Genomic DNA, 26,923 nt, shown 5'->3' with positions numbered 1-26,923 from the left:
AAGTATGGATATCCCTATTTTTAACCACTTGGGCATTTTTAATTTTAAGAAACTTGTGATATATAATCAGTAGCTATTGTGCACAGGGCCAAGTGTATGTGGATCTGCGCTTGAACCATTACCAATCGCTGGGACTCAATGTTGAAGATGGCCACAAGCTTACTGTCAGGTTAACAGCAAACTAAAAATGATTAAAATTAACGATTTCAAATGTATTTGTTTTATTGTGTAGGGAGATTTTGCACTTGTCTGTTGCAAATGCTGTTTTACCATTGATTTTTTTATTTATTTCTGGGGGGGTGCCAATTGACACCTACTTATCTGACTGGCGAGTGCCATTATGCAAAAATTGGTCGATGTTTTCTAACCTACGAGACTAAATGTAATAAAATGTAAAAAATATTGTTAATTGCTATGGTGAATTATTCTTAGATATATATATGCGCCTGTTGTTAAAAGTTCTACCGATTCAATAGTACATAGTGAACATTTTTGGAGAGTGTGTTAAGTAATGATTAATAGACATTCGCCCAACTCATTACTAAATTTTCATCCAATATCAAGTTTATTAAACATGTGATATGACCAAACAATTAATGCAAAGATTCTTAGACATTGGGTTTGTGTAGAAATAAAATAAATTGTGGTGGTGGGTAAACAATCTTTCAGTATTTGCATAAATTTTGACAATAATCTAATGTAGTAGCTACCTTGGGCTCTTAAAATTATTAGACCGTCGTGTATGTGAAGTAAAATGTCTAAAATGATGTCTGAATGGTCACTGGCTCTTTTAAATTACTCACCATTACGAAAAGGGTTTCCCCAACTTTTTTAGTTTAAGCATGACATTTTCATGTGTATTTTTAAAACACTTTTTCGATATACTCGAGTTCAAAATCAGCCCCAGCTTTATACATCACGTTAATTTATTATTAGGCAGTTAAATAAAAGTTTATGATTTGTGCAATAAAATCACTATCAGTTTGTGATAAATAATCTATTTTAAGTAGTAGGATACATGTAGGGTGTATAGAAAAGGGTTCCTAGCTTAAAAAACAGATTAAAGCACATATGTTTTAAAAAGTAAATATTTTTGTTTGTTTTTTAAAAGTTAGGCTGTCTTCTATTTGCAATATGCGTGATGGTGACCTTTAAACCTTATGTTTGTACTTTGAGCTAAAACTGAAAGTTGACTACGGCGAATAAACTTGCCTTTTGACAATGTCACTGTTTAATAGTACCACTGTTAAACAAAATATTTATTTTTATTTTTTCGATTTTTTTGCTGCCGTCATTTTTTTATTTCAAATGTTGGCAAATTTTTATTTGGACTTTGCTTGATGAAACCTTAACTACTCTTCGCCCAAATTCAACTATTCTGTAACATATTTTAATACTTGTTAATAACAAAAAGTGACTAATTTAAATTCTGAAAATCAGAACTCTTGAAAAGTTCATTGGATTATTATATTGACCAGCTCTTTCAGTTATGATTCACCAAGTCGAATCAAATTTAAGATTCCTAACGTTGAAGATTTAATACAATTTGGCATTTAACAGTAACAAATTATGATAGTATTGTCATATTATTATTATTATTTTTTTTTAATTAGTACTATACAACTATTTAATGAAAGCACTACTTTTATGATTTTCTAGGATCCCTGAATGTACAGGAATTCTTATTAGTGAATTTATTATTGTCATATATAAATTATGATAGTATTGTCATATGTTTTTTTAAGAGTGTTTTTCTGAAGAATTAGAACTATAAAAGTGTTGTTACCGGATGTCCTGTTTTTATGATTTTCTAGGATCCCCGAATGTACAGGACTCCTCATCAGCGGTGGCAATTGCGACCCTTACATCTCAGTTTCGCTGCAGGGAAGTCATAGAAACGAAACCAAGAAAACACGGGTCAGAAAATCGACGACCTCTCCGAAGTTCGACGAAGAATTTGTGTTTGAGGTAATTTAACATTTAAGAAAAAAAAATTTAGTTTAATTTTGACACACTATTTTACCAAATTTTTTTGTGGTGAGAAAGAGCATGTAGCTAAATAACAAACTAAAATGCAGCAAAAACATTTAGCAAAATATTAATATATTTGACTATTAACTAGGTAGTTAACTGTAAAGAGAAGGCAGGTAAAAAAACACACAAAGCTGTTTTAGTTGAATCAAAAGTATAATTTTCAAGTGAGTTATATGTTTACTGAGTTTGGAAAATTGACTCTTTTTGACCTTATCTATTGTATTATATAAAGATTCTGAAGTGTTTAAGCTCTACAGAGTATTTTGAGTAAGACAGCTGTAGACAATCTGTATAAGCGTGTCTATAATGTTTTAACCATAATTTTAAAGGGCGGTATGGCCAGGATTATATTAGTGTGATTTCATTTGTGGTCGAACTGGTGAATAAATTTTCTTCAGAGGTTAGCTTGTTTTTTCCTGACATGTCTTGTTTTTCAGTTTTGTTGCTGATTTGATATTTGGGTAGTAGTGCAACGTTCTGTATTTTATATGACAACATTTTTTTGGCAAAAAAGCGGCCCATCTCGCATGTTATCAAAATAGCTTTAAGATATATTTTTTTTTAAAAGTGTGTTTACCCTAAAAAAGTTGTTATAATGAAATACACACTCATGTATATGTGTTCAACAATTGTGATCTAGCCCTTTTGAAGCTGCTTTTTAACCAACGACGTTTACGGCTTATGTATCATAGTTCTTAGTTATAATTCATAATTGATTGAAAAAGCAATCTTTTTCGACGTTATTCACTCACAAGACACACACACACATGTTTGTTATTGCCTGTCTTACTACGACACCTTTGCCTTAAGGGTTTAGGTTTAGGAAATAGGTTCTTATCAGATCAAGGCCGTCTGTCAATCGAGCGTTATCAGCTTAAATAAAAGCATTCCTATCAATATTTGGCGGTAACGTACCACTCAGACCAGAAATGGTTTAAAAGTATGGAAAATAAAAATAGACAAAGATTCATTAGAAAAGTTTAAAATGATGCCCACTTTTGTATGTTTTTTTGATATTCTTATTACGTTAAACAGTATGATTCTGACTTTGCGGTAAAAAAGAGAACTCTGGCGGGCAACGATGATAAAATTACACGTAGGTTGACCGTTATGTCTCTGCACTGGTTTTATTGTCTACGACAGGGATGTCCAACATTTTATTATAGTGGGCCGCATTGACACTTGAAATAATTTAATGGGCCGCAGAACCTATTACGTTTCAAGAGTAAGTATTGGCCTTTAGTGTTATAACGGGCCTTTAGAGTTATATATATATTTTTACCTATTTTATACTATTAGTGCGCCCCTAAAAGCTGACTGGTACATTTTAATTAGGCTAATATTGAACGTTTAAAATACTACTTGGGAGTAAAAATGACTAGCGGGCCGCACAAGGACATCCCTGATCTACGAGCATTTGTCAGTTAACAATCTCGTTTTTATAACAACTTATTAAAAACTAAAACACTGTTCCATAAGCGATCAATAGAAAACCTAAAAAAAACACATTAAAATGCGGACAAGTGTCCATCTCGGGCGTCTTTGCCCCGGCTTAGTAGAATGCAAGCCATCAGCGGATGACGTCGTCATTACCTCACCATCACCGTGACGTCATACACACACACTCACACGCGCGCGCATACTTTTTGAGCGAGGCAAAAGGGTGGCGTGGGGCGTTCTTTGAATGGGCACGGAATCCTAGGCCTGTCGTGTTGTGTGCGTTGTCTGACCGCCCAGCGCCTCTATACAAGGCCGGGGGTCGAACGTTGTTGGGCGATTACTAACCTCACGAGCTCTCAATTCGGCCGCAACGATCCACGCATAACACGCACACACAGCGGTCGCCCGCCTAATTCCATGCCATTATACAACGCACTGAGGAACGCAATTACAAGCAATTCCCCGTCTTCCCCCACTGAACGTCCGTTGTGGTGCCCAAGGGCCCGCGATAAGCTATTCGAGTGCCCTTTGATGCCAAGGCTTCGTGTTGACCTATGACCCCGCAAATAAAAAGCGAATTTCTCCTTACGAGACAGCGAATAACACAATCAAGGGAACAATGAATGACTGTCTAGGTCCTAGGAAATCTGTTTTTTATTTCAACGTATTGCAGATTGCAGTGCGTTTTTGCTTACGTGGCCTAATGTGTTTATAAATCCTAAAATATGCCATATTTTGTTTTGTTGTCAATGAATCCTTTTTTTTAATAAAAGCGAATGTATCCTCAGTAGACAGCGAATAACACAATCAAAGGCCGATTTAATGGCTGTTCAAGAAAGCTGGTTTTTTTCAACTTCTTGCGTTTTTTGCTTACATGTTCTAATCGGTTTATATACCCAAAAAATGCCAACTCTTGTTTTTGTTATCATTGAGTGCTATTTCCTTTCCAATTGAAACTTAATTAGTTTCACAGCCAAAAAGGTCGAGTAGATCGACATCACCTTCATTAAGACGTTTCGATACGAACTTGTATCATCTTCAGTTAACAAGTTCGTATCGAAACGTCTTAATCAAGATGATGTCGATCTACTCGACCTTTTTGGCTTTAGAATAAATTATCAATCTACATTACAGATCCGTGCATAGTGTACCCAAAACTTATTTCAAATTACAAAAAACATTATCGTGGTTGAAACAGCCTGCCGGCTTTTTGGAAGATCTACAAAAAAGACGAAGCGTTGGTTTATTGGAAATAGCGCAATGCTCGCATCAGCGGTGCCATAAACTTTAGTGCATACCGGCTAAGGCGAAACTTTAGCGAGTGTGATACTTGACTTGTTATGTTTTACGAGGTATGCGTGAATTGCTGCGTGCGCCTCGGCTGGTCAACACTAGACGTACAGCACGTAGAGAAAAATAAGACCGCTTAATTTTGTATAGCGTTCCTGTGTTTAGGGCACAAACCATGATTTCTATTATTTTGAACTTGATTTGACCCTATTGCTGGAATTCTAACGTGCGTTTGTAAATATAGGCGTAAAATATGTTTGTGAAGGTTTTAAGTTCGGTGAATGAATGCTGTGTCTGTCGTAAATGGCTTAGAAATTAATAAAAATAGCATTTTAGTGTAAAAATGGAAACTTTACGTCAACAATGTTTTCAGGTTAAAATATATTTTTGACCAATTTTTTAAACTTATCCATATCTTTCACATTGCTGGAATTCTAAAATGCGTTTGTAAAGATAGGCGTAAACTATTTTTTTATGGGTTTTAAAAGTGCTAAAAATATCTGGATTTAAATTCGAGTTATTTTTATGTAAAAAATCGAAATTTTCCACCAACAACACTTAGGTTATAACAAATTTCCGACTAACATTTAAAAACTGTAGCAATATATCTTGCACATTGCTGGAATTCCGACACACGCATGTAAAAAGGAAGTATGTCTGCCCCTCGACATGCTTTTCACATCCCACCGTTTTCCACTGGTCGCTAGGTCCATCTCAATTAGAGCAGCCACCTGTCAATCATGCCCAGTCAATATTTCCGGTCAGCGGGTGGTCAGCCAGACAAAGCCATTCTGCGACGGGTGAAAGCTGTTTTGTCTGCGCCTAATTCGAAAGATCGATTCATTAGGGCAAACTCATGTTTATAAGCCATGTGGTCAACACTAGGACAACTGCTCAACTCTTGAAACTGAATTTTCAAAGCCAATTAGGTCGAGTAAGTCTGCAGTTTCTCGTCCGCTAATTATTGCGCGCCTCCAAATAATAATAATTGCCGTAGTAAGAATATATACAGAATACTACTGTGTGGGCTTTGATGTTCTTACTACGCCTTACTACAAGCTCCAACCATTATGCGCCAAAAATATCAATCAAGGATGAAAACATTTCAGCCACCTTAACTGATGATGATACAAGTGCGTATCAAAACGTCTTTATCAAGATGATGTCGATTTAGGCGATATAGATATTCTTTTAAACAATGTCTGATCCTGGTTTACTCAGGTTTTATTGTTAATACACTCGTCAGTGGAACAGTGATCGACAAGCAGAAACCTGCTGCCAATGGTTTTGGATTCCATAAAGATACGCCATTTTATACCGAGTTACTCTATGTTCGTTTGAAATAGATATAACTTACTTAAAAAACATCATCCGCAGCGAGCAACAGAAATAAGTTATTCAAAGAAAAACCCAACAATTTTCAATAAATATAGGTGGTGTGAAAAAGACATACCAATGCCAATACAGAACTAGATGTCAAATCATATATAAAAAGCATACCGAAGTCAAGATTTAAACATACGGTTAAGCGTCTTGTACAATTCGTTAGTCATGGTCTGTAAAACCCAGCACAGAGTCATAAAAGTTGGTCGACGAGTAGTTGCATAATCGTTGCCCGCAAGAGTGAAATAACAGGAGAATTTTCCCTAATCGCAAATCCTTAAAACTGAGGGTTGCCAAACGGCCTAAAAGCTTTCAAGTTTGTTTCCAATACATGAAGCTTGTATACCTTAAAAACCGCTTCTCCTAATCTCAAAGTTTGTGTATCTGTACGAGAATTGATCCCTTCATTAATGGTGATACATCGACGCATTGTCTTAAAGATATTCTCATTACTTTATCAAGTGGAAAACGAATGTAAACGCCGTTGGTCGTGGGATTAAGTAGGCTTTAACACCTTTAAGTGTTAACGCTGTATATGTCTAATTAAACTTGAGGCGAAAATGAGTTCTTTGATGTCATTTAACACCCTATTTATATATGGCTGGTGTATATAGTAATGCCTTTAATCCTAACACTGCAAGGCGACTTGTCGTTTAGTATTCGCCGAATTCCTGTGTGTTTGACGTTGCTTACAAACAGACTGTAAATTCCTTGACCTTCAAACGCCCTTTTTTCAATTTAATTGTGATTTTTTATCGATCTAAATTCTTGGGTTAATTGGAGTTGTTAGACTTTAATTAATTAACGTAGCCCATCGATTTTTTTAATTATTTAATCACACACCTTATTTAACCAACTTAAGACGCCTGTCAATTGCTATAAACCAAATGCCAAATTACGAGCTTTATTATGACCGTTAGCAACCGTAGTATTTTGATAATATAGTAGTTTTATTTTTTAAATTAGTTTTTGTTTTACGTTAATGCCTGGTAAAAAACCCATCAAGTTACGCCAAAACGAAAATTCACAACATCTTTATCTTTAGATTCCCTAAAAATCTGTCAACCTTTAGTTTTGAAACTCACTTTGCAAACGTTTTTTGAAAACATCTTTCGTAAATTACTAATTTTTGAACTCTTATAAGGCATTATAGCGAGTTTGTGTTGCTTTTTCAAAAAGCTAAGCTATAATAGCGCACAGCCCAGGAGTGTTTTGCCTGGTAAATTAATTTTAAATCGATTTTTTTGAAAAATTAATTGAATCGAAAGAAGTAACTAAGTAACGTGAGAGCCGCAAGCGTCTTGTGGTTTGGCCACTTCTGTTGTGTAAAAACTTGCAATGGGATTTAGTAAATTTCAACAGTAATAATAAACTTAAGGCCAGCCTTTAATAATTGATTCCATGCACAGTCTTCAAAAATAAAGCGATGCTTTAAACTTTGAAGCATAGTCCTTTATTACACGGGCAGCTTTTAGTATTATTCCTTGAGGAAATTAGCAAGTAAGTAAGTAAGTAATTTTTATTTTCCCGTTAGCGCTTAAATTAAAATACACATGTAAGCTATGACAAAAAAAAAACAAATTCACGCGCGATACGGCCGGAGCAGCGGTGGGCAAAGTGTTCTGTTGTTGTGGCGGCCTGAATTTGTATTCCCTCTCCGCCGCATTATAATGGCCTATAATTTAGAATCTATAATGATTTTATGGTTTTCGTAATTTTGAGAAATGTTAGTTTCCTAAAATGAGTTGTTATGTTGACCAATAATTGAAAATGTGTCACTATTATTTGGTTTTCTATAAACTTAAGTAATTTTGAAAAATCGTATTTTCTGATACGAGGTGTTATATGAACCATTAATTAACTTGATTAAAAATAAAAGTTTTTTTTTATACGCGATGAAATTAAATAGCCACTAGTTCGTACGTGACCAGAAAGTGTTGAGAATTGCGATCACTTTTAGGCCGATACTAATACTGATTTTATATACCTGGGCTGTGGTAATTGGTGTACCTTTTTATCATGCAACACTTGTTTTTGCGATACTTTTCAGGTTCCTGAACACCATAAAGCACACTTTATGTTAAATCAGTTTACAAAGAAACTAAAAGCAAAAGACCAATTTACAAAAAAGGAAATTTTCTTGTTTTTAAGGAAAGAGTATATAATATTTTGATAGTAAAATATTGGTAAAAATATTGACCCAGAATTACCGATTCATAATTATATCGGTATAAAAAATATTATCGACACACCGATATTTCGGTATTTCCCAAAAATCGCCCTGCACGCATATTTCAGAACATTTTCTCAATAAAAGGCCAATGCACACAAAAAGAGCCACACCACACAACAATGAACATGCATTCGCCGAATTGCAAAGCACACAGCCTTTCTCGAAAGCAGAAAAAATTAGCGCCGACTCAGCAAAATCGAGCAAGGCCAGGAAGCTCAAGGCACTTTTCTCCTAATCGCTATTTCCCGCGATTCGGCCGTGATAAATGCCTTGTTTTGCGCGCCTTAGACAAAACTCGCTGCATTGAGAAAACCGGCACAACCCGCTGTCGCTATTCGCGCCAAATTAAGGCGTTCTCGCGCGCGAAAAACATAGCGCCAAACCCTCCCCCTGTTACGTAATAAACATAAGACGGGCACAACAAACAGACTTGGACATCTGGATGTTTTTCTGCTTGTTTTGTAAGATTAGGTGAGAGATTGAGAGTTAACATCAGAGCTGCTCAGTTTTATTTTGAATTTTTACGCGAAAACGTTGAAAATGCAACCTTTTTCTGTAAGGGCTTTAATATTCTTCTTATGTCTATCATTTGATTTGTCACATCTAATACTACACAATGAGCATATATACTTAGACAACTAGTTGCTTGATAATATACTGGATTGCAAAGCCAAAAATGTCGAGTAGATCGCCATCATTTTGATTAAGACGTTTCGGTACGAACTTGTATCATCTTCAGTTGTAATTCTTTATCAAGCTACATTACAGATCCGTGCATAGTGTACCCAACTAGGCCCATGTAGTTGTCCAAGTATCCGAGTCTGATCACAAGATGTTGATTCTTCAAATCGCCATGTCCCCGGGTTGTTTTGTTGCTACAAGTCCGTGACCTTGCTTCAACCTTGACCGAGTCGCTAGCCCCGGGTCGGGGTTTTCCCTTTTACAGACAATCCAACGCGCGATGCACTGGCTTTTAAAATTGACGCGAATAGGTAATTTGAGACACTTGGCTTTAAGATATCAAATAAGACACTGTGTTTCAACCTGATGGAGTCTACGCACAGTTTTAACAGTAGAAATTCTCGGCCAGTTAATCTTCCCATATATAGCTGGTAAGGTGATTGGGTACACTATGTACGGATATGTAATGTAGCTTGATAATGAATTACAAAGCCAACAAGATCGAGTAGATCGACATCATCTTGATTAAGACGTTTCGATACGAGCTTGTATCATCTTTAGTTAATGGTTAGGTGATGTTTGGCAATTTTGCTGCTATCGTTATCTCAATTATGAAATTCAATCCGACGCCAACGAACTATGTGTAGCATTTCGTTTCTCATGAATTGTTTTCATTAATTATAGAATAACAAGTATATGCTTTCCAACAAATACCCATTTGTTTTTAAATAACTTGCGATGTGCGTAGAATAAAACAATTTCTAACACCTATCACAAGAATACACAAAGAAGCTGCACAACGCATTAATCCTTCATAAGCCTGCTCATAGTGGTATTTTCCAGAGTGTCATTGCACAAAAAAACATTTAGGTAGGAATTTTAAGACTAAAAACAGTAGCAAAACTCCAAGCCTATATGTTTAATTAAATGCCTGGTTTTTTTCGCACCATTTTTTCCGATTTACTAAATCTATTCAGCCCAAAGGCGACATGCATTGTATGGCGTCTTGCGTCGTGTGACTCAAAAGCTCTACAGACCAATTTTCGTAAAATTAGACTAAGAATGCCGTTATTTCGAGCATTATTTGAAACTCCCCCGTGCATCACATATATTTTAATTTAAGTAATGTCAAAGTTTGCGGACCATTTTCTATTTTTTGTCGAACCATTTTTTTTAACCATTGTTTAACCATTCTGCCAATTGTTGCAGTTGAACAAAAATAACAACCTGCGTCGTTCCTGGTTCGACTTAACTTTGGGCGGAAACGAAATGAAAGTCAACGAGCAAGAGCATTGGACAGCATTGACACTAAAGTAAGTTGTAGAGGTGTTTTCGATTACTGATGCTCAAACATTTAAGCAAGAATACCGGTCGTCCAATGCAATACCAAGTCACTACTAGGTTAGATATAACATATTAATGAAATGAAAATGAGCAAAGGATAATTCTTTTCAACTTGTTAGACCAAATCTTGTTTAACGTTGCTTGGTAAGAATACTTATATTTGATAGTTACTTTACCATTGCGGGAAGAGTTCACTTTACCATTTGCGACATAAGAACTATGAAATATGTGGCTTATTGTTTTTTTCTGAAAATATTGAAAAACCTAGCAAATCAAGCTTATTTCTTTGTATCACAGCAAACCGTCATTATCATTCAGAATACTAAGGCACTAAAATACATCAAATTAACGCTTTGTTTTGAACCGGAGTCAACAAATTGTAATATGTTATGAAGAATCACATTTTAACGTAAAAGACTCAGCTTTAGAAAGCAATTTATGGCCGGAATAAAAAAAATAAAATCGGCATCATATTGGCACCGGACCAGTAATTAGTACACCGAAAGCCATCGCAAACTCACCGAATCTGTCGATCAATGATCATGCAATGAAGCATCATTGATCGACAGATTTCGTTAGTCATGTCTTTCGGTATAATGATACGTAAGCCGTAATCGTTGGCCAAAAAGCAGCTTCAGAAGGGCACAGTTATTGAACACATGTGTGCGAATCTTTTATTGAACGATATTGTTCTGTTGATCCTCTTCAATATAAGTTGCTTATACCAGGCTTTTGGTGTTCTAATGATACGTAAGCCGTTATCGTTGGTCAAAAGCAACTTCAGAAAGGCTAGATCACAGTTGTTGAACACATATATGTGTGTGCATAATATATCTTTCAAAGATATATCTTTTCAATATATTTCAATTATTGGTCAATAGAACGAATATGATTTCATATTCTATTATGTCAGACATCCCAAAAACCTACACCAATAAGTTTGGATGTATGCGAAGTTGCGTTAAATAACTCCTTCGACACTTTTTTAAAAATAAAAAATCCTATCGCCTTATATTTAAGCGCATTCCGCTTAACTTGAATTTCTACATAGATCATTTAAACGTCAGTTGTGTGTCCGCAGCGATTCATTGCACGTTTGTGATGACGTATATGTTGTAGTTCTTGTTCTTTTTGCGCCTAGTTCAACTTTTAACTAGAATGGTTTTTGCTGTTTCTTAATTTTATCGATGCGCGATCTTCAAGCTGGGTTTTAACTAAAAGATAACACAAACCCAATATACAGCAAGCTAATTGTTTTACGTGCAAAAAATTAAGATAAATACCCCTATTTTAATTAAATGTAATAATAATAAAAATACTTAATTTCGACTGAATGACTTCGGTCCACGTCAAGTCATTTGTCCGAAAGACTTAAGTCAAATCATTTTACCTGAACGACTAAAGTCAAAGTCATTGACTCGAGTCATTTGAAAACAGTGGTTTATAAGTGCACTTAGTCAAGTCATTTACCATTAAAACACTTTTATATATACATCATTAAAAGTGTTTCATTAGCCGAAAAACTCCTGCCAATCGGAACATAGGTGAAAAACTCGTTTTTGCCGAAGAAAAAAAAACATGTTGCCTTCCCTTCTTGAAACATCCACGTTTTTAAACGGCCAACGTTAATCTCCCATCGAATTGGCGTTGTGACGGCTGAAAAAAGTCGATTTTATCACAATCTCGACTTGCCAGCCTTAAAAGGCCGCTTCGGACAGGCAGGTTTACGATCTAACTGCCGATTACGCTAGTGATAAGACGCCCAGTACTGTGGCTGCGTGATTTATGAATGGCCTGACGTTTCGCCGAGCGCCAAAGGAACTTTCTCAAGTGTCGTTCTTAGCGCCCGCAGATAAAACGATTCCGGACGTTTAGGCTTGTTACTGGTTCCTTACAAACTAACATTTCTACACAGTTTTATGGGAGAAAACTTATTTCGGTGTGTTTTCAACCCATGGACGCCGAAATTTTCTTAGAGTGCTTCGATCACCCCTAGCAAAAGTTTAGGCGTAAATAATGTTAAATCTTCCTGAAATGACTTTACATTCTGTATGAAGCGTGTGATTTGAGACTCTGACAATTAGTCAAACAACTATATAGCATTATTTACCATGACGTAATTCCGCACAACCTAGCAAATAAACTGTAACTTCCAAGTAGTTTGGAATATTAATACGTGTGATTTATGAATGGCCTGACGTTTCGCTGGATGGCAAAGGTACTTTCTCAAGTGTTATTCTAAGCGCCCAAATAAAATGATTTCGGACGGTTAGCCTTGTTACCGGTAGTGTTGTAATGACTCAAGTTGATCACTTGACTTGAGTGCACATATTTCCCTGATTTTTCAAATGACTTGACTTAAGTCACTGTTGTCAAATGACTTTACTTTATTTAAGTCGGTTTGGTAAAATGACTTTACTGGACTATGGTGTTTTTACAAATTACTTGACTTTGACTTAAGGAATTGAGTCAAATGTCTTGGGTTAAAATTAAGGTTGCTCATTTAACTATTTATTATAACATTGAGCTGATTTTTACCACGTAAAACAAATAAATTGCTACATGATTTTTTGTGTTTTGTTATATTTAAGTTAAATTTTGCTCAGAATTAGACGAGCTTACCAATGTTATCTGTTAATCAATTTTTTTTTCATACAAGTTATTTAACTTAATGGGAGTTGTTGTCTTGCTGTACAAATGACTTGACTTGGCATTGACCTGCTTTAATTATGTCTTGACTTGGCATTGTTTTTAAAAGACTTGGCTTGGAGTTCTTTCACAAATGACTCCACTGGGGTCTTGAGTTAATTTCAAAGTGACTTGTTTACAACACTGCCGTTTTTACAAAAAAGGCGCCAAACCTTTTCTTTACAATCTTATAGAAATAAGGGGCAACAATAATCAAGTTTTCAAAATCTGGCAAAAGCAGAGCTATATCCTATGCTAGCTTTGTTTTATATTACCAAACCGCTTACGAATCTTAACGTAACGTAACCAACTCAGCTGTCGCGTGTTCCGCTTTCGCGTGCGCCGATAATAAATCACAAGTTCGGCTGACCCCTCGTCAAAACCCTGGGTTAACCGAGGGCAAGTGTGACGTAACAGAGCAACGCGCGGCGTGTTATTGTTGTTGTCGCGTTGTTTACGTTTGTAGAATATCTTTCGATTCTACGATCACCACAGGGTCGCTACAAAGTTGTTTAATATTATAAAACTCTTTGATTGTTTTTCAATTGATTTGGGAATTTTTGGAATTAAACCTTCGGTTTTTTAAAAGTCTTACTTTTTTGAAATGCTCAATTTTTTTAATTTTTTTTCAAAGTGCTGTAGTGAAATAAATTTATAATATTTTTTCGTTGTTTCCACCATACAATTTATACTGTTTAGTTTTCGTTTAGACCCAAATTTTAAGACCTGATTTAAATATGAAGAAATGTGTTTTGTTTTTACATTGCTAACAGTAAGTAACGCAACAATTGTTAGTACAAAATATTAGCAATGTTAAATTAAGGATGTATAAACTAGCAAAATGTCAGAAGAACAAGCAACCTCAAACGCTAAGAATATTGTATCACGTTACGTTGTGGGTCGAAAAAGTTACGTTGTGGGTCGAAAGAGAAAAACATTTGGCAACACATCATTGAGTAAAAAATAAAAAGCTATTATAACACAACCTGGGCATTATAAAACAACTTTTCTATTTCGGCGCGTATTGAATAGTTTTGATCGTTTTTGGTCGTGTGTAATTCGTTGTTGTAGTTGTGCCAGTGTGTATCAAGTGTGATTTACGTACTAATTGGCCTATAATATTTGGGCGTTTAAGATTGCAGATTAAATCCGTAGGTCTGATAAATCAAATTTTGGCACTTGCCCTGAGCGAATTGCACTCGCATTGGCGTGCGAATACAAAATTTTAACTCATTAACTTATATGGTTTGTCAGTAAACAAGGTATTACGAAATGAGTTTCAGTCAATTCGTTTGCAAAATAATTTCAGTCCTAGTCATAATAAGAGCAATTGAACTTCCAAGTCAAAAATACAAAACGTTAACGATTGAAAATGACAAACTCGTCCAATTGTTATGAGCATGACTTAACTGAAAATAACAAAAACGAAACATGTAAAACTTAAAATAAATAACCCAATTTTATAAAAAAAATGTTTAATGAAAAAAGTCATTCTTCCAGAAGACTTAAGTCAAGTAATTTGTCCAAAAGACTTAAGTCCAGTCAAGTAATTTGTCCAAAAGACTTAAGTCAAGATAAGTAATTTGTCCAAAAGACTTAAGTCAAGTCAAGTAATTTGTCCGTAAGACTAAAGTAAAACAAAAGAAAAAACATTGACTTAAGTGAACTTAAACCAAGTAAAAAAACTGACTTAAGTCATCGCAACACTTGGTTTGTACTCACAGCTGTGTTGCGCGTTTAGCGTCGTGCAAACAGCAGCAGCGGTGTTTTACGAGCTGGCCGTAAACTCGATGGCGGAAATACTTTTACGGGCTTGGCTTATGCAGTTGTACGCGTCGTTGTGGCCGCGTTGTCTGCCTTGGCCCGCCAATGCTAAATTGGGAGCCAGGACTGCAAACAAGACGTTGGGTTTGGCCTCTATGTGCCCCGCACTCTTTGCGGATGCGGTTATAGTTGCGCAAATACAACCGATTTAAGCTGGAATTGACTTTGCGCTTGGGTTATGTGAAAGGGCCTACAGTATTGAGGCACGTACGACATAATGCTGGGGCAAGTTAAGGTAACTTGCTTTCTCGGTTGATGAATTATTAGGACTGTCGTGTCCAGTTTGGTGAAACGACGACCCCGGTATGGCAAAGGCCGTGGTTTTGCAATTATAGTTGTTGTTTTTACCTGGTTCCTCAAGTATGACCAATCCTCTTGTATTTTATTTGTAAACGTAAATTATAACAATCATGGCGAAGCTTAGTTAGAATATCAAAGCCCATACAGAATTATAGGTAGCATTTTAAATGTTTCGAATTAATCATTATTCATTTTCAACGTTGATAGTCTTTTTAATATAAACGTCTTACTGCAACCTCCAATAATCATTACGCTACAAAGGCAAACTTTAATTCCTACTTTAACAAGGTTGAAATATGTTTCAACAGTTAATCTAGTGCCCTACAATCAATTGATTTCAGTTAAGGTCAATGTCCAAAGGTTAACATTTCCATGATTTTTGTATTTTCTTACGCAACTTACCAACCAAATTATACGACCCTTGGGTTTACAAACACTGCTTTAAACCCTCTACATTCTTAGGTTGTCGGTGTACAACGTTACATTAAACCCCTATACTCTTAGGTTGTCGGTGTACAACGTTACATTAAACCCCTATACTCTTAGGTTGTCGGTGTACAGCTCCGGTACTCTTGGCGACGAATTCTTGGGAGAAGTTCGAATCCCACTCTCGTCGCTTATCGATGCCAAGACACACACGGGATGGTGAGTGAAGATTTTTTGCCCCAATTTTTAGTGAAAAAGTGTGAGATGTTGCTGGGAAACTAATCATCAGCATTTTCGCGACAAAACTGAGCGAAAGAGTTAGTATTTTTTGCGACAAAATTATTTTATGAGTTAGTAGAAAAAAATTCAAAGTATTTTTATTAATCTTGGCTTATTTTCTTAACTCCTAACCCAATGGTTCGGGGTTCGACGCAGCTGTTTCAAGGGTTCGGCGAGAACGTCCTCTGAAACATAAATGCTGTTATTTCAAGCTAAATTCGAATCTGTTTTATGAGGCAAAGTGTCATGTAACGTTATAAATTGAAATTTTGGCCGATTTAACCTAAATAAGGAGGAAGAAACGAATACTGAGCGAAAATTTTGGGTTCGACTAAAGCTTGCAGAACAACTTAGGGGTTCGACAGGTTACCAAAGGTTAAGAAACACTGTCCTTACCGATCCAATACCCCACCTAACCCCTACACACCCCCAGGTATCTTCTCCACCCCCGATCTGGCAAGAACACAGGGAATGGGGTAAAAGAGGATTTCGGTTCGATCCGAGTCAAGATCACCTACATCAAGGATCACGTCTTTCCATCTTTCGTCTACAACGAACTTCTTCAACTTCTTGTATCTTCCGTCAACTCTGAAGTGAGTTTCGCTGCTTTGAAGTTTTTTCCCTGTCTTTTTGATATTTTATAACATTGTTTTATAGTTATCGCTAAATTACCTTCGTAGTTGTCTTTTATTCAAGGTAAAGCTTACTAGATTATCCTTTTTATGTCCCTTCCATTCTGTGTCTTTTACATTTAACTGTGTCGCTAACCAGGTTAAAAGCTTAATTTTGTATTCCTTTTGTGTCATTTAAAGCTTGTGTCTTTTATATGTAACTTGTATTTTAACCAAGTTAAAGCTTCTAGATTAATTATCTTTTTTGTGTCACGTCCAGCCTGTGTCTTTCAACCATATTAAAGCCTGATAATATTTTTTTCCTTTTTGTGTCACTTCCAGCTTGTGTCTTCCACGTTAAAATTTGTCATTTAAACAGGTTAAAGCTTAATATTTTATCCTTTTTATGTCACTTTCAGCCTGTGTCTTCCACGTGGAGCTGTGTCATGTCCACTGTGTGTGGTGTCCGCAACCGTAGTCAGGTCGTCAGGTCCCTGGTCCGTATCTTTCTGCAGCAAAACATGCTCAGCGACCTGATCGAACCTCTAGCTGACGAAGAGATCGCAAAATCGAGGTACTTAAATTCTGGCAATGTGTGAACTAACAAGATTGCTAGAACTCTACACAAGTATTGAGTGTTACAAGTGTGTTACAACCTGCTGACGACCCACCCTAGCGTCGCGATTTAAAAAAAAAAAAGTTTAAAAATCTCTGCCCACACCAAACGCCCGATTTATCCGCAACAACTCGCTTGAAATCTTCTGAAGTTCCACTTAAACCCCAAACCCTTGATCTTACCTTCCACGAACTTACAAACTACCATCCTGTCGCACTCTAATCCCGCGATGTCCCAAACTCCACAATTTACCTAATGGTAACCCCCAGCTTTTCATCCTCTTGCAATCCCCCACACTAACCCAAAATATTACCTCTAACCCAAAATATTACCTAACTCCATACCTTACCCAATAGTTACCTGTCAGTTTTTAAACCCGTTACCCCACACTATGTTACCCACACTACCCAAAATCTTACCCTATCCGTAGCAACTCGGCTCTTCTTCAGTTCTTGATACTAGAAACCCTACATCAATCGCAATAACTCACAATCTACTCACAAATCTTACTCATTCGCAGCAACTCAGTGTTCACCTCTAATTAACCGCTTTTTGGTCCTATAATTTACCCAATAGTGACCCTACCTCTTTCATGCTCATGTCTTACTCATGTAGCCCCACACAACACTAACCCCAAATGTTACCCCATTCGCAGCAACTTGTCATAATTTACCCAATAGTGACCCCACCCCCTTTAGACCCATGTTTTACCCATGTAGCCCCACACTAACCCCATCTTACCCCATCCGCAGCAACTCGGCTGCTCTCTTCCGAAGCTCGAGTTTCGTGTCAGGCCTCATCGAGGAGACGATGCGATTGGTTGGTAGCAATTACCTTTCCAACGTGCTCGGCTCCTACGTCGAGAGGATCAGGTCCGAGCGCAAAAGCTGCGAGATCGACCCGTCACGTGTGACGTCATCTAGCAACGTGATGTCATCGAGTACGTCATCGACCGACGGGTCGTCGCAGGGATCGGAGCAGCCAACAGCCAACATGGTGGGTCGGTGGTTTCGTTTGTCTGTCTGTGTGTGGTCTGTGTTTATATGGCGTTTTAAGCGGTAAAAAATTTTATAAAACAAAAAAAACAAGAAAATTATTAAAAAAATATATTAAATAATTAAAGTAAAACTCCAAAGTATTGAAAGTAAAATTTGTTCAAAAAGAACATCAAATTTCAAATTAAAAAAAACAATTTTTTCGAGAAAGAACGTGAAATTTTGAATTCTGAAAAAAAATTTCTTGAAAAAGAAAGTAAATTTTTTACCCAAGTGAAATTTGTTAAATTAGATTTACCAAGTCGGTTGAGCCTTTACTTTCTAAAAAATTGCTAAAATTTGCGCAATCTATAAAAATTTGCGCAATCTATAAATGTATTCGTTGTTTGGAACGAGCTCTATACTTGTTTTAACCCTATCTACAATTATATACCTTTGTAAATAGCCGTATTTGTCTAATTAAATAGGAAAATCATGTGGCACTATATAAAGACAAATTGTATTGATGATCTCGACAAGCTTCCGCACAACCGTGCCTCATCAGATCAAAGTAGAAGTGAAAATTAAAATGCACGAAGTAAAAGCAGAAGCGCGACTAAAAGGATTTTAAAATTATATATTCTCTCTTAACGAGTAAAAAAGTTCTTACTCGTTGTTTAACTAATTAAAAAAGTTTTTACTCTGTATTTCATCGAGTTGTTTACTCATTATTGGACCAAGTTGTAATAATATATTCTCACACCCCGAAAGTTTTCCCAATGTTTCACTTGTTAGTTTTTTGAGACATTTTCACCTTTATCACGTCACAATTGTCATTGTTGCAGAACAACCTGTGGGAATACGTCATCGACGTTGTGACGTCAATCCTCAAATCCGCCCCACAATGCCCTTCGGTCATGTGTGAGGTTTTCAACGGACTGAGAAATTCGGCGACCAAGCACCTGCCAGGTATGACGTAATAATATGATGTTGTCCGATAATATCGAATCAAGCCCGATATAAAGCTTTGTTGAATGCCTTACAACAGTTTTTTCAACTTTTTTTAATTTGGACCCCCAAAAATAATTTTTATTTCTCTTGGACTAGGTTGGCATGGCACTTTTATAGATGACGTCACAAATTGACGTCTGACAACAAACTGACGTAAAAAATCTGCTGATTTCCATCCAGCAAGTGTTAAACTGAAACTAGAAGGTGCCAATTTTCAATTAAAATCTTCTTTTTAAAATAATTATGTTTTAAAAAGTATACACCAAAATTTCGATTAGGCCTTCATGACCCCATATTTACACGTAGCCCCAAGAGGCCCACAGGCCCCAATTTCAGAACCCCTGCCTTAAAAGCAGAGTAACATTGTTGCCGGCCTAATTCCATTTTAAGTGGAAAATTCATTGATATAAGTGGGATTTTAACGAACTACAAACACCGCTTTTTTTGACACATATTTTATATTTTTTTTGTTGAGCAATGCTAAAATGAAGTTAATGGTTAACAATCCGCTTGAAATACACGATTAAATGTCTAAATTTTGCTTTTATTATACGAACGATGCAACTCTTTTGCTACTTCGCTGTTGGACTTTTTTATTTGTCTGTTAGGTTTTTATGATTACAATTTTCACACCGAATTAAACCGCGGTGACTTTTGCCAAAAGACGATTATATTACTATAAAGTCGGCAACTAAAATGTACGATTAAAAAATGGAGTATAAGCCCTACTCTATGACGTAACAAGCCCATTGTTATTGTTATTTTTAAAAGTAACCCTTCAAAAGTGTGTAAAAAGACAAGTTTTTTAGCGTTTTGAATAAACGTTTTAGTTTTTTAAATATTTTTCCTAGCAAAACTCTTACCCTCTTTTTGTGACGTCACAGACGACCAGAACGCGCGCTACAGCGCAGTGGCGAGCTTCATATTTCTCCGCTTCTTCGCGGCGGCGCTGCTTTGTCCGCGGAAGTACAAACTCGTCAGCGAAGACCTCGTGAGTTTATGACGTAACAATATTGTAACAAGAATTTTCTGTTGTTTTTGTAGAAGTAAGTTTACTATTCTTCTTACTTTATTGAAAAAATATTTTGCAGTAGTATTTATCCTTACCGCACATAAACTGGCGCCCTTTAGTAATGTTACATTATTTACAGCGTTCATTGTATAAGATGCCGTGATGACGTCACATAACTTGGACCAAACGGTTTGGTCAAATATACTTTTTTGTCACCCTTTGTTTATTCTTTCATATGAGATCAATCTTGAGTTTCTATAAGAAATTTTGTAGCCTATGAGGAATAAATGACGTCATTATAACGCGTTAGACATCATATTTCCGGAATATTTTTGGGGAGTAAAGTGCTGTTGCAAAACCAAATTTTCAAATATTTATTCTTGTGTTGATCAATGACCGTACCCGTTTGCTACTTTTTTCGAATTATATAAAAAAAACATCGCGCTTCTCTTTGAAACGCTGTGAATTTTTTTGGTAAAGCTACTTTTTTGCCACCCTCGGTTTATTCTTTCATATGAGACCAATTTCGAGTTTCTATTAGAATTTTGAATGTTGTTTCCCCCCAAAAAATGGATGACGTCGTTGTGACGTGTTAGACAAGTATTTATTCTTGTGTTGGCCAATGACCGTACCATTTTACTGTTTTCGAATTATAATTAAAAGAAAACATTGAGCGATCCAATTTCATATCTTTGAAAAGTCTTTGAACTCTTTTAAATTTTTTCATCAAATTGTGTGGCAACCCTTAATAAGCCTTATACTCCATTTTTCGTATCCAAGGACCTGAACGCCACCCGGACGTGCACTCTTGTGTCGAAGATCGTCCAGCATTTGTGCAACCAGTCGATGCCCAAGCCATCTGGAACTCACACCACAGCTCCGTACATCAACGCTTTCTTCAACCGATACGTCAAGCAAGAACACATGGACAACGTGCAAAATGTAGGTCTTGTCTTCAAGTCTAGCTTCACTGTTCAATTTTATACCTATACGCCAGAAAAGTATGTTATTCTAGAGTGCCACATGATGGGAAGATTAATGCCATAATTATGTGAGATGTTCCACTATTAATACATTTTCAGTGCAACCTTATATATACAACGTTAGAATTATACAATAGAACCCATTCCTTATATATTTCTGGCAGTTTTAGAACGAGCTTCTATCTACCTTGTTTATTTTGATAAAGTGTGCTGATGCGAACCAAATCAGATTTTTATGGGGATACATACGGCCAGACATTTCAATTTGAAACATTGACTTATAGCAAGAATATCAAATCTCATATAAATGTGCCGTTGTTCCTTAGGTTCTTTACTGGTACATCAAAGCTATTTCCTTGTTTGTTGAAAATAGAATAATCACACACTGCTTTTATCGCAGTTTATCGACGTCATATCTTCCACTATGAAGTGTCTGGATTGCAAAGGTCGATCGAGCTCCATATTGGAGAAAGTCATGCTCAAAGAGGGGTAAGCATTTCAAGTCGCACCACAGCTTTTGGAACTCTGGGTATTACTTAATTGAGTGGTTACTCGCAGTGTGTCTTATTGGATCTTGACCAGTAATAGGCCAGTCTAAGTGAAGATGCTTGGAACATTTGAGCGTGAGACTGTTTACACCAGGGCTGCCGAACGTCGAATTCGGGGTAAAACTAACCGAGTCTTGAGTCCGACGTGCGCATGCGCAGTACCATATTTTAAAACTTATATGGCCGCCAACTATAAATCGTAAATGCGGAATAGCATATGGTGGATATTTTCCAACCATGTAATGTGGGTGGATGAATTATATGGCACCCTTAAGAGTGGGTTGCTGTATACCTACCGCATTTTTTCGCACATTTTGCCGGAGTCGGAAAAATCACCTAAACTTTAAAAAAGATTACCCCTAAAGCATGCCGAAACGTTGGTTTACAATTACATTTGCACTCATGGGCTACTAGCGTTCGGTGTTATTTGACTCGAATAGGTCTCGCATATGTTGGTTAACACTTACAATTAGCAGACGGGCTGTTCTTGATTGAGATACTTTAATATCGAAAAATGTCTAGTTAGGTTATTCTTCTGATCCGAACATGTGAAAAAGCGCTTTTTTCTTCTCGTTTAGGTGAAATGGTCAGACTATCCCCATAAATACAGTGTATAACAATAAAAAAATAGCCAAAAATCTCCTAAACTTTAAGAAAAGATCCCCTAATATAGCCAAAATGGTATTCAAGTCATTCTTCTGAACCAAACAAGCGATAAAAACATTTTTTTCTTCTCGTTTAAGTGAAATTTTCAGACATACCCATAAATCCAGTAAATGTCAATATTAAAATAAAACACAAAATTCTTCTAATCTTTAAGAAAGATACACCACTTGTTTCTCCTCGTTTAAGTGAAATGGTCAAAAACCAGTGTATGACAATATTAAAAAAAATACTTTCTTCAAAACCACTTTATTTTTCTCGTTGTAGCGAAATAGTGAAGCGTGCGCAAGGCCGAACCTTCCTTCTAACGCGCAAGAACTTCAAGACCCGTTACTTCGCGCTGACCAACTACGAGCTTACCTACAGCAAGAAGCGATCCAGCAAACCTCTGTGTGTTATTCCCGTACAGGATATAAGGGGAGTTGAGCAACTACAGGAAGAATCCTTCAGGATGAGATATGTGAGTTTGAGCGCCGCGTCACATGCTTTGCGCCACATACTGTAGTTGTTTGATCGGAGTTATTGATAGTTGCGGCGATTTTGGGGTCAATATTTGATAAATATGCTTTTTTTATTAATTTGCCGGCCTCAAGCATTTTTGTCAGTTTTAACAAACATCATTTTTGACATTTTTGTCCAGTTTCGACAAACATTTTTTTGAATGACATTGGACAAAATGTTATTTTGTTATAGTTGTTTGTCTTTTTAAATTAACATTTTTTAAAAAGTTTGCATAAACCTCGACAAAAAATTTTGTCTAAAAGAAATAGTTTTTGATAAATTTTATCAAAAGATTTTTCTCATATTATTGCTCGAAATTTTGCATTTTTATGACAAAAAATAATCGCCTAAATGATCACACATAAAAGGCACAATACAAATTATTTAGGTCAACACAATAAATGTATTTTTAAGTTATCCCCTTCCCAGTCGCGTGCTAAAGCCAAACTCCAAAAAAGGTTTCAGCGGATTGTTCTAACCGACAATTTTGTTGTTAAAACGTGATATTGGCCGTACGTTGCCGACCCCTGGTTTAATTCCTAACCCTTAACTCCTCATCCAGATGTTCCAGGTCATCCAGCCGACGCGTGTTCTCTACTGTAAGGCGAGCAACTCAGTGGAGCAGAAGGAATGGATGGACGTGCTGCTTAAAGTGTGCACCAGCAACCGCAACAGAGCCCAGAACTACCACCCTGGCGCATTCCTGCAGGGAAAGTACATGTGGTGAGTCAGGAAGGTTGAGAGGTTAAACCAGTGGTTCTCAAACTTTTATTGGCTTGCGGCACCCTACAGGAATTATATTTTTTATTACGCGACACCCTTGCTCGTATTGTGTAACATTGCTATAAATGAGATTAAAAACAGGCAAACAGTACATTAACTGTGCAAACCACTGGGTTAAACTATAGTCCTTTCTTATCGGTTTAACCAAATATCACGAGGTGGGCTGTCTTTTTCTAGTTGCGGGCCAAAACCAACCTCAGTAAGGTATCTGTGGGCCTCTATAATTTTTAACTGACAATTATGCGTTGACATACAATGAGTTGGTGAACCTTGTCTTATTGCAATGGTCAAACACTGTACCCCACTTATTTAAACAAGTGTTTCTTATCCTATGCTTGGCGACCCATAATTAGGTTCACTGTTGAAACTTGAGCAACGATTTTTAGCAGCTAGAATTTTAATAAAAAAACACTGAACTTGAGTATCTAATTTATTTTATTTATTTTTTTAGCTGTGCGTCGACCACCCAGAAGGCCCCAGGATGCACGAGGGTCACGGGGTAAGTAAAAAGTTCACCCACTCCTTGGGGCGGGGAATTACCCTTTGTTAATGTTTAGTGGATTTACTTGATAACGTTGATTCGCAGGGCTAACAGCGTTGCCACAAAGCCAGTAGAATCTTAACACGTTTTTGAATGGTGATTATTTGCGTATAAAACCCTGTGTCTTTTATGTATATATTCGAGTCTTCAAAGTTGGTATTTTTAAATGGAGAGTTTCCATTTTTCGACACACTGTCTCGCCCGATCGTTAACTTCGGCTTGAAACGTTTTTGAATGTTATTTATTTGCGTATTGTATGTTCTTTGAAAAACCATGTTTTTCCAAAGTCTTTAATAGCCAGTTTTTAAATTTAGTTTATTATTAACTTAAGTCAGCGTGGTCCAACTGCAGGACCGCGGGCCAAAGTAACTGAACAAAGGTATACATTCCATAAAGTTAGTATATATGCCATAGGCTATATATAATTTGCCAGCAATAAGCCTAAGAATCGCAATTTAAAAACATTGGCCCGCAAGATAAAATAAACCTTGTTTTTGGCCCGCGATGAAAAGAAGTTGGACCACCCTGCCTCAAGTTATGTATTTTGAAAGTTGCTGTTAAATGTGTTTTTGTTACCGCCCTAGTATCGGACGAGAATCGATGCTGCCACTGAAAATCGGGTGTCGGCCCCGATCCAATATTATACGATATTTCTAACCTTAACTGTAAACAATAGTGCCGCGTCGATTGGTGTGTTTGAGTCTCTGTTTTAAGAATATCAAAGCCCATACTGAAGTAGGTATCATTTTAAACATTTCGAATAACTCTATTAATTTTCAACATAGTTATGTTAATTTTTTTTTGCTCAAAATGTTACCTACTTCTGTATGGCCTTTGATATTCTTATTTCGTCTAATAACTACAACATCCAACCATTATGCTCCAAAGTCCATGTTTTTTTTTAGGATTCCCGCTTCCATAAGACTTAACACCGACCTCGATCGCGAGTTGGAACGAGTTTACAATCTCTTGGCAGGTTCTGTCGAGCGAATACATAAGTTACAAGGTAAGTGAGGTAAACTAGTTTGTATATGGTTACCTAAATTACAAGGAAGTTGGCGTTAGTTGGATTTCCTACTTCACAAGTTATATAAAATTAGTGACTGAAGTAGCGGTGGGAACTTATGGCGAACAAGCTACATATGACCCCATAATTTCTTAAAACATGATTGTTACGAATAAGACTGCCCCCGACCATGCCCTTTCCAAACTGTATTTTTATATAATTAAACTTCTATTTGTTTCGCGCCTCGCGCAAAGCCAGTGTTACTTTTTAGTAATATCGTAAATAGTTTTAGCTCAAAGGGACCTCACCTGGGACCCGTATAGCGCTTTGTAATAAAGTTTTGCCAACTTGGCAAATGCTTTTGGTCTCGCCTAACCTAACGTATTCTGTATTTTAAAGATAAAAAAACACAGCCCTCTAGTTAAATCTATAAATTATTTTGCAAAAGAATGAAGTCAATTGAAAAAAAAAACTCTTTAAATAAATCTAGTTTGGCATCAACGCCCAACCAACAAATAGTATCGCAAAATAGTCTAAATAAATCTACTTTACCACTAACGCCCAACCTTTAAATGCCATCGCAGAGGAGTGTGGTGCCAGAGCTGTGTACGTTGGACCTGACCTTGCCACAAGCAGTCGGTTCGACTCGGAGGAGAATGTGTCGGTGGAAGACCCGGACCTGGAACCCGCTGGACCTTCCGCTGCGTCCGCAAGGACTGCAGGCATTGACGTGGACGACCCGCAGCACACTTTCAGGTGGGACACGACCTGACTTGGAAAAGAACACTTTTTATCAGTCGTTTTAAACCTTTAAAGCAGTTTTTTTCCCGTTTTTTAACCTGTCTTGGAAAATTTTTCTGGGAAATAGGAAGTTGTAGAGTAGTGGTTGTCAACATCTTTCTTTTCACCAACATGTTATTTTTAGTTAAGCCTTTATGGCAGGTCGGGGCAACTTGTTAGCAAGCGAGACGAATTATTTTTTGCAGCAGTGGTGCTATGGTTGTTTCTCGACTTGCTTCCTTCTTAGCCTGTGTAGCTCAGTTGGTAGAGCGACGGTCCCGGTATGGCCGGAGGTCGTGAGTTCGAACCTCACTGCAGGCTAGTTGTTTTTTTAGCCTGTCCTTGCTTGAATTTCCTTAATTGATAGACTGATTCGGCTACTGTTGAAGACTTGCGGTCTCTTATAAACATATTAACATTCTTTTCAGGACTCTTTGTTCGATGTTGGAATGCATCGGAAAGTTGGACGAACTCCACCACAAGTACGAGCAGATGGTCGGATGCAAGAGCAGGGAGTTCGGCACGCAGTGAGTGACGCTTTCTGCGCATGCGCAATGTACTGTCGTGTATTTAGCCATATCAAGTGTAGCGTGTTTGTGAGCACTGGGTTTCCACTAAGTCTTTGACTTTTTGAATGTCTTTAAGTTGAACAATAAAACTCAAAATTTTAAAAACGGAGTAAAACCAGGATCACTGTTTTCAGATGTCTTGATTTGACTGCAAAAAGAGTTGACTTGGATTTCAGTAATTGTCTCTATTTGTGTTGAAATCAAGTGTTTCGTTAAAAAAAAAATAATAAAATATTTTTTTTAGGTGAATTTATTTACGTAAAACATTTTGCTTTCTAATTTTCAATTCAATTTGCTCACTATAAGTTTACCACTTTGATTAGGTTTTTTTTTAAATTGTAAGTTATTTTCAAATGATGGTTTACAACACTGGCGTTTACCAGAGTTCATTTTTGCTCAGCTC

The 26,923-nt window shown here is 36.7% G+C and overlaps 1 protein-coding gene and 1 non-coding gene across 2 annotated transcripts in view; both read left to right on the top strand.

The window, feature by feature from the left end:
- LOC146146604 (ras GTPase-activating protein 3-like) overlaps positions 1-26,923 on the top strand; it is a 34,658-nt gene that overhangs the window by 5,995 nt on the left and 1,740 nt on the right. The window contains exons 6-22 of the mRNA XM_083387306.1: positions 87-169; positions 1,815-1,968; positions 10,271-10,374; positions 15,764-15,862; positions 16,356-16,515; positions 16,953-17,107; positions 17,902-18,145; positions 18,969-19,092; positions 20,019-20,125; positions 20,927-21,088; positions 21,530-21,618; positions 22,608-22,800; positions 23,404-23,564; positions 24,076-24,123; positions 25,071-25,171; positions 25,756-25,927; positions 26,380-26,478. Coding sequence (XP_083243432.1) covers positions 87-169; positions 1,815-1,968; positions 10,271-10,374; positions 15,764-15,862; positions 16,356-16,515; positions 16,953-17,107; positions 17,902-18,145; positions 18,969-19,092; positions 20,019-20,125; positions 20,927-21,088; positions 21,530-21,618; positions 22,608-22,800; positions 23,404-23,564; positions 24,076-24,123; positions 25,071-25,171; positions 25,756-25,927; positions 26,380-26,478 — 2,255 coding nt within the window. The remainder of the gene's footprint in view (positions 1-86; positions 170-1,814; positions 1,969-10,270; positions 10,375-15,763; positions 15,863-16,355; positions 16,516-16,952; positions 17,108-17,901; positions 18,146-18,968; positions 19,093-20,018; positions 20,126-20,926; positions 21,089-21,529; positions 21,619-22,607; positions 22,801-23,403; positions 23,565-24,075; positions 24,124-25,070; positions 25,172-25,755; positions 25,928-26,379; positions 26,479-26,923) is intronic.
- Trnat-ggu (transfer RNA threonine (anticodon GGU)) lies at positions 26,198-26,272 on the top strand. The gene has a single exon. It is a non-coding gene; the product is annotated as a tRNA-Thr (tRNA).

Source organism: Ascidiella aspersa, chromosome 4 (assembly GCF_963924565.1).
Source record: "Ascidiella aspersa chromosome 4, kaAscAspe10.2, whole genome shotgun sequence".
Lineage (NCBI taxonomy): Eukaryota > Metazoa > Chordata > Ascidiacea > Phlebobranchia > Ascidiidae > Ascidiella > Ascidiella aspersa.
This window is presented reverse-complemented; position numbering and strand designations above follow the sequence as displayed.